The following is an 11,046-nucleotide window of genomic DNA, read 5'->3' as shown; positions in this document are numbered from 1 at the left end:
TACAACCAACGATCTAGCCACTCACTCAGAACAACTTTTACTTCCAATGTGTCAGAAAATAGTTTAGTAATACTCATAACTTCTACCATTGATTTTCCTGTTCAGATACTTGTACTGTTACACAAATTGCTTTATCACTTGCAGACTTATTACAATATTATATGATTTGCAATACCAATTGTACTTAACTATAGATATTGAAAATTCTTGAAGGTGAAGGTTCTCTAAATAGGCTGCAATTCTGGAACAGTAAATACCATCCATCCATCCATCGTCTATACCGCTTAGCCTCACAAGGGTCACGGGCGTGCTGGAGCCTATCCCAGCTGTCTTCGGGCAGTAGGCGGGGGACACCCTGAATTGGTTGCCAGCCAATCGCAGGGCACACAGAGACAAACAAACATCCGCACTCACAATCACACCTACGGGCGATTTAGAGTGTCCAATCAACTCACCATGCATGTTTTTGGAATGTGGGAGGAAACTGGAGTACCCGGAGAAAACCCACGCAGGCACGGGGAGAACATGCAAACTCCACACAGGGAGGCCGGGACCGGAATCGAACCCGCAACCTCTGCATTGTGAGGCGGACATGCTAACCAGTCGACCACCGTGCCACCTGGCAGTCTGCAATGCCTAGAATTTATTTAAATTGTCTCTTAGAAAAGCCGCCCAGTTAATACCATATTTTGGGGAAACCTTTTAAAAATAACGCTGAGAGTCCACACTTGGATCATATTTTATTTCACATGTATTGTGGTGGTGTAAAATGCAAAAGTATAAACACTTTGTCATTGTTCAAATACTAAATAGTCACTAAGGTGGGGATTCCTCAAGGCCCCTCACTAGAGTAACAAGTTTATGGTCAGACTTTTCCAGCGACCCTTCACGATAGTTGTAGTCGGTATGGCACGATGTTTAGTCGAGTGGATATTTGTTTATCGTGTTTGTAATTTCCCAAACAAAATCGATTTTTGACAGTGTCGTCCGCTTAAAGGCCACGCCATACAAACAGAATGCTCGACAACAACAGAACCACACAGACAAACTAGAAATCATATAACTTTTTTTTTTTTTTTATGGATAAGGGGGCATGCCAAGTCACAGCATTCTGGTATGTCTCCACAAATTACAGCAAGACAATGAAAAGCACTTGAATGCATTCATACACATACACACAAACTCGCCCTTTCTCTCTCTGTTGCTCACACACGCTTACACAAGTATATATATTGTACAGACCAGAATAATTATGTACCTACAGAAAACAGGAAGTGGAAAGGCAGGCGTAACCACGGACTTAGATAGGAATGGACTAACAATGCCGTTTCAGAAGCGAAGCCACCGGCGGCCATCTTGTGTTGTCACGTTAAGCGCGCCTAACTTGAATATTTCGATTTCGTTTTCTGTCTACGGCGGAAATGAGACTTGTCTTTGGCATATGGTTGCACCAATAAGTCTGTGAGAAGCATGACATGCACATTTCATAGGGAAGAATCTCCGAGTGCTACTCAAAGAATCGTCTGTATCATGTTGTCAAAACTACGAAATTTGAAATGAACGCAGAGCCCATCAGGAAAAAAAAACATGCTGTGAAATGCAAACCTAACCTCTGTAAGTCACAATTCACATTGCTGAGATGATACACTCTAAATGGTGGATGCAAACAGTTAAGTTGGTTCTTTGAGAGGCTCTCATTACTCCACATCGTGGCATAATGCGCAACACCGCTGACCGTGTTTTCAGCGAAAACCGAAAAGGAGTTGTCGGTAAGAGTGGCAATGCAAGATGGCCGCCCCCTGGCTTCAGCCGCGATAGTCCATTCATATACACATCCATGGGCGTAACATGGCGACACCAAGCGAAGGCGGCTGATTGGCTGAGTTCACACGGCGAGGGTCCAATTAGAGTTCATCTCGTCACACAAGAGGATGTTTACGGAATGACTCCTGCATTTGACCAATCGAAAGTCTAGGAAGTGTTCCTTTATGTCTTTATGCAAAAACAAGTAACTACTACTACTTATTCATATTTTTAAAAAATTAAATAAATAGAAATCTGACTTTGAGCCACATATCTCCAGTCTCACCAATTAAAAAGATGCCTGTAGAAGGCAGCATAAAGTATGAGAAATAGACTAAGAAATAAATGGATCTGCAGTGTGAACAAGCCTCAGCACAGCTGTCACTGGTTTGCTCCTAGAAGTTTTCAAGGTTCATACAAAACAAAACAAAAACATTTACATTAGGGGTAAATGTCTGGAGTACAAAAAAGGCACTGCCATTTGTTATTCTAAATATGACTCTCAGCGTTCTGCATGCAGGTTTAAAAGATAAATTACTTATTTGTCTTTTTCTGCATTTTCCTCATTTTTTCTCATTTTTTGCATATACGCATATGTCTCTTCTTTTTCAATAATAAACAACAATACTCTTTCGTCAAATATATACGCAAGCCTGCAGTCAATACAGGACATCGGCTCTTTGATCAAAATGAAACTATAAATGCAATAAAAGGAGCACAGTCAAGCGGTAGAAATGTGTTACACAATAGATGCTGCTCAATTTACAAAAACCAACAACTACAACACAAAAATAAAATGGAGTAAACCCATCTAAAATGCAGAAACTAAGACAAATCTCAAAATACAAAACAACATATTGTATACATGTCTTGAGTTGAAAGTACAGAAATACTTTTGGAATAACACTAACTGCTACCACTGCAGCCCACACAGAACTTTGAAGTCGGTATTTGGTAGGAAGATGTGAACGCTCCACCGCCCGATCTCAGCCATGTTCAAATTGCAAACCTTCACACAAAGCGAACATCTTCTGCTGCCTTGAACAACGCAAAAAGAGAAGCGGGGAACAAAAAAGAAAAAAGAAAACACGTACGCCAGTGAAAAGGCATAATATTGACTTTGTCCCTTTATCTCCTCATTATTTCTTAGATTGAGTTTTTTTTTAACTCCGTAAAGTGTGGGGCATTGGAACGATAAAATAGTTCAAATTGGAGAATTTAGCTGCGCAGCTTTAAAAAAAATTTTTTTAGCTTGTAAACTGCACGTTCAAGGGCCTTTTATTTCTCCACTTTTATTAAGATAAGACATGAACTCAAATTTCTCAGGCACTAATTCACATTTGATATCACATTCACAAAACACTATTTGGTGATAGTCCAAATTGAGATTGTTAAAAAAAAAAATGGACTCTCACCAAATCCATTGATCTGTATTTCTGTTACACGAGGTTCCTTCGCGACCATGAAATGTTCCACAACAGCTACTTAAAGTGTGTAATAATGTCAAGACTATTACAGTGGAATCTCCTAATGGCATGATCAAGAACAGGGTGTCACAACTGGTTTTCACGGCAGGCCAAATCAGACTTACGGTTGCCCTCAAGGGGAAACCACACAAAAACAAACTGTTAGCGCTGCGGGTGTTACCTGAAAAAGTAAAACAAATACAGTACATATATAGGTGCAGTGCTCCCGGAAACTTTCATAACGTTCTTAACGTTTCTCCTATTTTCAAAAGGTTGATATCATCGAACACTGGGGTCCGACTTCAATAGATTTTTGGTTTTTCAAGCAGATGGCAGAAAAAGAGTCAGATAAACGATTATTAATCAGACGATTATTATTATTATTATTATTCAGAAAATATATAATGATTTAAATAGCTTCTTTTAAAATTGTATTGTATTTTACTGGCAAAACACAATGAATGCATAATGCGATTTAACATTCAATTTCTTACTCATATGTCCGACGTGTGTGTTTTTGTTGTTGTTGCCATTACGGGGTGCTGCGCATAGAATTTTGAGGAATAACAACAACATTTGGGAAAAGTGAAGCAATGTGAATCCTTTGCAGACAAATTGTATGTCGTGAGATCATCTCCCTCTGGCTCGTGTGTGACTGAACATGAACTGTACACATTGACGTGCGAGGAGTGGACCGGCGGCTTCCGCTCTCTCAGCTGCGTTCGCACACCAAAGCTTCACGTGAAAAAAAACAAAACAAAAAAAAACAACTTTATATTAGACTGAAGGATGCAAACATGATTATAGAGCAACATAAAAACAGCCATTTAAAAAAGAAAAAAAAAAAGTTAATATCTGAGATGTCTGTATGGTTATGGTTACCAGCCATAACTTGTTAATACATGTACTTTAAATAATAATATACCTAGCTGAGTAAAAGTATGAAATCTGCAACAATAATGAAGAGGGAAAAAAAAAAAAAAAAGAATAAATAAGAATATCTTCTATAAGTACTGAATCATATGGCAAAGGTCAACTGGGGTCAAGACGCTGCCTGCTCAAATATGAAGTAACGACGCTTAAAAAAAAAAAAAAAAAAAAAAGAAGCACATCCAGCATATCACATTGGTGCCTTGGTGGAAGCTTGGAGGGGAACAAAAGAAGGGCCCTGAATGCAGCGGAGCCATTAACACTGAAACCAAATCTGCGAGTGCAGCATCATCATCACACACTTTGACTACAGCGCCTGTGCTATGCGTGTGTGTGTGTATGGACAACTAACTTGTCATCCTTGTGGCCTCACAACAGGCCCGCCAAAGGCACAATAAGACCCCTTGAAGAAAAATGCAATGCAACTCTGACGGCAAAAGCCCCACCAAAGAACACGACAGTTTGAAGCTCTGTGCTCCAACGGCCTGACATCAAGTTGAAGTAAGAACACATGGAGGGGCCCATGCAGGCAAAAACCGGTTTGGTCCTTGAACTGTGTGGTCTGATTCGGCTGGCACACGCTTGACGGACGCGACGCCACCCGGCGCCGAAACGGATGTGGCGGGCCGATCGACAGCAGAGCAGCAAGCGCGCTTTGTTCACACTCCAAATGGCCACCGTGGCGCTTGAGTCGCGTCCATTTGGATGTTAGTCTATCACATTATCATATCGAGTGCGGGAACAAAGGCAGTGCTGTGCTATTATACAGCTGCAACTAACTAACAGCAACAGAATAACGCTAACAAAGAAAAACAAAGTCTGTCAATCCATCGCTTTGAGCGCACATTGTTAGTGTTTCCTAACCACATTTCAGTATAAAACTTGACTGAATATAGTCTGCATTCCAGACACAATAACCTGCTTTCCAAAACTAAGTAAGAAAATTAAAAAAAAAAAAAAAAAAATGCTTGTCAGCCTAGATTCAGAGGACGCTATAGTTCAAGACAGAATCCCCCGCTAAAAGTTGCCCATCGACGATCTTTGGCCTCTTGGGAGCGGTCGGGTGAGCGGGCGCCTCCGCACGTGCGCCGCCTCTTCCGGCAGGTAGGTGGCACCATCTCCAGTCGGACAGTCTCTGGGCAGCAACCCTTCATGGACTGATTAGTGTCAAGTCTTTGCCCATTTCCTTACGCCTCACTTTTCCTCCAAGGAAGATATATAGATGCAATATGCAGATTAAATCACCCTTGTTTAACAAAGGTTGAACAAAAAAAAATGGAGATATAAATCGTAGAAAATCCCACTGGTAGTACAGCCTTATTGAGCTCCCACTTTGATGATGAAAGCCTGCATCTTTTCAGGCTTCCCCCCTCACAAACGCTCTGACTTCAGAGTTTATACAGTACGGATAAACAATACGCAACTGACCGGTCACTTCCTCTTCCGCTCGCAGGACAAACTGACGACATGACGGGACACGACATCCTCTCCCTCTGTCATTTTAAGGCCACCAAAGGTCCCGCCTCTGATGTCTCGCTCCTTCATCCTTTTCCCAGGATCCCTCCTCACTTTCCCAGCTCCATTCTGTCACTTCAACCTTCGGGCACCTTTCCCCGACGTCCTTGTCCCCTCCTTTCACCGTTCCCTTTCTCTCGATTGGCACCTTTTCGTCAACGATAAGCACGTTGCTCGTAAACTAGCGCGATGGCTACTCGTGGGATGTAAAGCTGGCAGACGTGCCGAGGCTTTCCTAGGGATATTTCAACATTCATACCCGATTGCTTTTTTGTTTCTGTACCCTTTGAAAGTAGCATCATTATGTAAACAATAGAAACGCGTAATAGATAATCTGTCTTGTTTGCTGCTGAACACTGAGCAATGGGCCTTTCCCAAATGCTTGCCATCCATCTGCTTGTCCAGGTACTGATACAGATGTGGAAAAATGCCACAAGCACTCAAGGTTTATACATGACGATCGTAAGAGGAGGGCTGGGGGGCGTGGGTTCACTGGGCTCCGATCCCCCGGCCCGGCATCTCTGCTTCTGCTGATGGTGCACGGCTTCTGACCTGATCTCCTGAAGTGGCTCTGGTCACACACAGTCCAGCCTATCTTTGATACTTTCCTCTCCCAAGATGACTTCACGACTGAGATGGTGACGGTCATAGCGGGGGAGTGTGTTTCCCAACCACATCGACGCAGCCAATGCGTTGGCTTGCGTTTCTCGGATGCCACCCGGTCCCTTGGTTGAGCTCTACCTTTGGCTACAGGAAGATGGCACTGGAGGGCAGATGACCTCAGGGTGACTTGTTGTGCGAGGGCCTTCTGAATTTACCCACCACGTGGTTCCGCTGCTCTCACCCAGGTCCTCATTTCATATTGTTGATGTGCGATCAGCACCATCTGAAGAGCGTAGAACAAAAATAGCATGAGTAATGGCACAAAAGCAAAGAGTGTGTTCATTTAATGGCCGACCGGTTTGAACTTTGTGCTGATAAAAATAAACAATTTGGATGTGGACTCGTCAGACCCCAGCACACTTTTCCACTTTGGGTCAGTCCGTCTCAGAAGAGCTCTGGCCCAGAGAAGCCGGCGGCATTTCTGGATGTTGTTCAGAGATGGCTTTCGCTTTGCATGCTAGACTTTTAACTTGCATTTGTAGATGTAGCGACGCACTGTGTTTACTGAAAATGGTTTTCTGATGTTCCTGAGCCGTGCTGCCGTGCCACCTGAGGGATCGAAAGGCTTTGAATGTTTGTTTTTGGCCTTGCCGGTTACATGCAATTTTCCAGCCAATTCAAAATGAGAGAATATTTTGAAAAAAAAAAGTTGATCAGTTTGAATATTAAATATCCTGTATTTGTAGTGTATTCAATTGAATACAGGTTGAACAAGAAATATTCTGTTTTTATTTCCGTTTTATACTACGTCCCAGATTCATTGGAATTGGGGTTTGCAATTCAATCACACCGAGAAGCAGGGGCATTATGTGGTTGAGGCACAAGTTGTGAAAACATGTCAGAATGTCAAACAAGGCCAAGGAAATCACAGTTATAGCATATTTAACTGCATTTGGAAGGACATTTATGCAGGCTTGATTTCTACGGAATAATGTGCGTACGTACTACGTACTTTGGTAACATTTTCCAAACCAGCCCTAGAGGCAACAGCTGTCAAACTGTTGTTTCTCTCTGAAATCCTCTATCAGTATTTTGACAGATGTGTTATTCCCCAACCATGACAGTGAGGGCCTGAGCCCCTCGCTGTCTGCCTAGTTCAAGCCTCGTTACAAACAGCACATGGCACTGGAAGATTGCTACACTTAAATCAGCGTTTTATCACACTTTCCTGTATCACAAATATTTTCAAGAATGAAGATTTGGTTCCCACTATGTGGTTAAAGTGGCCCTATTGCCACTTTTTTCCCCGTCATGTGGCCAGTTTATGCGTATATGTCAGCAGCATTCTGGACCAGCTGCCGGCGAGAGAGCAGCAAATTTACCAAAGCTTGGCACTTGACCCTTTTGTGCCGGTCCTCTCGACCCTTGACCTGGGTACCCTTCCGGCCGCGACCCTCCGGCCATATTCATTAACATTGTCGGCCCCCGTCCCGTTGCGCCCCCCGATCCCCCCCAAAAAAACAGCAGATGCTTTTTAAAGATCATTAGCTGCCTAATTTACAATTCGAACCTGCTGTGGACACGCTTCAGATGCGCCAGTAGTACTCACCCAACTGCGTGTGCTTACTTGCATTGCGAGCCCCGAGGTTGGATTTGTCATATTGTATGTATAATTATCTGGGTCCAACAGACGGCCAGAAGTCGCAGTCAACAAGTTACTTATTTATATTCCACACTTCCCCTCCTTCACCTTCAAAATAAAAGCGTGCCAGCAAACCACTATACGCAGCAGGTTTGCAATGGCGTATTTCCGGAAGTAGGGAAGACGCCATGCTTGAGTGCTGCGCGCAGCTTGGCTATACTCGTGGAGACAAGTTGTTTTGAAACAGTTACGTTCCAAGTCGGGGGGCCTTGCTTCAAAAAGACAGCAACAACAATGGATATCGTGCCTGCTACAACCATACAGGGACCGAGATGACTAGATGATGCATTTAATTTTATTGCGAAAACAATCTGGAAAGAGGCTGCTAAGGGGGAACGTGGGTGAGTTGCTTCTTGACATGAGACGCACGCCGCTGCCAAGCTAGTTTGCTTTGCAGCAGCAGCAACGAGCTGCATGGTGCATCCTTCTCCGGTTGGTAAACTGTATGCCATCGCAACCTGTGACATAATGGACCGATCAGAGCAGCAACAATTCCTGATGTGTGCGTGGCATGTGTCGCAGACCAGTCGCCAACAGCACAATGCGTCGGTCATGTGAATCAATGCGGCAGTCGTCTGTGTAAGAAGAGACGTGAGACAGAAACGTGCGTTCAAGCGTGTTTGTATTTCCTTATTGTCACATCACGTAACCCGCGCCTCCCACCGGCAACTGGGGCATACCATTACAAGAGGGGGCGGGGGGACAATACCACGATCCCTATAACAGCAGTTATCACTCGTGCCGACGCGGGAGTAGAAAGAAGCCTAAAAAGACTCCTTTCTCCGAGTAGGCTGAGATGAAATTTGGCCGCCTCGCGAGCACGTCAAACGCATGAGGGCTGATTAGTGGGCCGGACTAAAATCCACTTCCAGCCATTTTTAAAAATTTGTTGAGGGCAGGGAGAAGCAGAGTGAGTCTTTCAGTTACCGGTACTTGCGCATGTTCGGAAATTCCATGCGGGTACTGGTTCACTGTGACAGTTTGAAAAGCATTGCTAAAATTCGTCGTTCGATTATTCAGAGTGCACCAGAAAATGGCGCTAGGCACTAGGTTGCTCTGCCTGGTGAATGGTGTGCCAGTGCTGGCTGCGTTTGGAAACTAATGAGAGTGGAGTGCGCTCTACCTTTCCAAACACACTCACTATCAGGGTAGAGCATGAATGTCAGAGTGAATTTCCGAACATGCCTTTGGTTGGATTTAGTTCGCTTGCAGTCCATCACAGCAGTGGATCGCTGAAGAAGCACCAGCTGCAGTTCATAAGTGTGGAGTCTTCAAAATAGTGTGCAAAAACTATTCCCCCATCAATCATTAGGGTCCAAATCTCTACCTTCGTGCAAATTCATACTGTCCCTTATATTGAATATATGTTTCTACCTCGCACCGTTAGTGTGTGTTATATTTTTATTTAGTCATCGGCGAAACTGTGACGAGATGCCGTGTTTTTATTTCATTGTATTTTTTTAATTAATTTTTTTTAGATGGATGCAACTTTTCGCGACAAGACTAAATCACTTCATTGACAGCGATAATCTATTGATCAAACAACAATACGGATTTAGATTTAATAGGTCAACTGCAATGGCGGTGATTGATTTGACAGAGGAAATAGCTAACACTGTAGATAATAAAGATTAGATTGTGAGTGGTCGTCTTTATTGACCTCAAAAAGGTCTTTGATACTATTGACCATACTATACCGATTAGGAATCTGGAACGATATGGAATTAGAGGACAATCATTGTCATGGCTAACCGACTATCTCACAAACAGAAAACAATATGTGCAGATAGAGGATGTGAAATCAGAATTAATGAACATAGTATGTGGGGTTCCCCAGGGATCTATTCTTGGGCCAATATTGTTTATTAAAAAAATAAATAAAAATAAATCTTTATGGTGTCAAAAGCTATTCAAATGTGTACTTTTTGAAGATGATACCAGTCTGCTTTGCTCTGGGAGTGATTTAATTGCGCTTTTGAACACAGTACAAGTGGAATACTTTGAACCGATGGTTTGACATCAATAAACCATCCTTAAATATAAATAAAACTAAATTTATATTATTTGGACACCGCCAGAACAATAATCAAATACAAATCATGATCAATAATATTAAGATAGAAAGAGTACATATTATTACCAACATAGTACCAATAATTTCTTGGGTGTTACTATTAACCATAAATTATGTTGGAAGCCGCATGTAAATGTAATGTCAAAACAAAATGATCCAAAGCCACAGGAATATTACATAAAGCAAAATACTCTTAACCAGAATTCCTTACAGCTTTCCTTCAGTTGTTTGTTAGTCCCATATATGAGTTATTGTGTAGGGGTCTGGGGAAACACTTACAAATCAACAACAAATGTTGCCTCTTCTTATTCTACAGAAGAGGGCAATCAGGATAATAAACTTTGCAGATTATCGTACATCCACCAATGATCTATTCCTAAAGTCACATATCCTTAAATTCTATGATCTGGTGGACTTTAAAACTACTCAGTTTATGTTTAGAGTAAATAATAATATTATTGCGTTCAAAAGCTCTTTCAACATTGAGTTAGTTACTATGAAATAAGAGGAACATCAATGTTTAGAAAAGCGAAAACCAGAAGTAATGTCAAATAGAGATGTATCTCAGTAAAAGGAGTCAACCTGTGGAATAACTCTGATTGTGAATTGAAAATGTGTAAGTCCATTATGATCTTCAAATACATGTATAAAAACATGTTAATAAATAGTTATACAAAAGTTGTATAGTTACATATGCTTAGCAAAGTTATGGACAAAAATGATTGGCCCAAAAAGGTACATCTCTGGGTATATGCACGTATCTCTAACGGATATAGAGAGAAAGAATTATGGCTATCATATATGTAGACATTTGTAAATAGTGTATTCATTTGTACAAAACTGTGACAGATTGATAGTATGCGAAAAGGGTAGATTTGGCTTTAGTCTACACCTTTTGGTCTTTGTTTGGTTTGTGTGATTTTTTATGTATTTTTGATTGCTCATTTGATTTC

The 11,046-nt window shown here is 42.0% G+C and overlaps 1 protein-coding gene across 3 annotated transcripts in view; it reads right to left on the bottom strand.

Moving 5' to 3' along the window:
• Positions 1–729: 729 nt before the first annotated feature.
• samd4a (sterile alpha motif domain containing 4A) overlaps positions 730–11,046 on the bottom strand; it is an 80,551-nt gene continuing 70,234 nt past the window's right edge. For all 3 annotated transcript variants that reach the window (XM_086026251.1, XM_086026252.1, XM_086026253.1), the window contains one exon: positions 730–6,600. In XM_086026251.1, the coding sequence (XP_085882377.1) occupies positions 6,572–6,600 (29 nt within the window). In that variant the 3' untranslated portion in view covers positions 730–6,571. The remainder of the gene's footprint in view (positions 6,601–11,046) is intronic.

This window comes from Filicampus tigris, chromosome 3 (genome assembly GCF_054856515.1).
Source record: "Filicampus tigris isolate MCC_2025a chromosome 3, RoL_Ftig_1.0, whole genome shotgun sequence".
Taxonomy (NCBI): Eukaryota; Metazoa; Chordata; class Actinopteri; order Syngnathiformes; family Syngnathidae; genus Filicampus; species Filicampus tigris.
The sequence above is the reverse complement of the archived record's forward strand: the minus strand, read 5'-3'. Positions and strand labels throughout refer to the sequence as shown.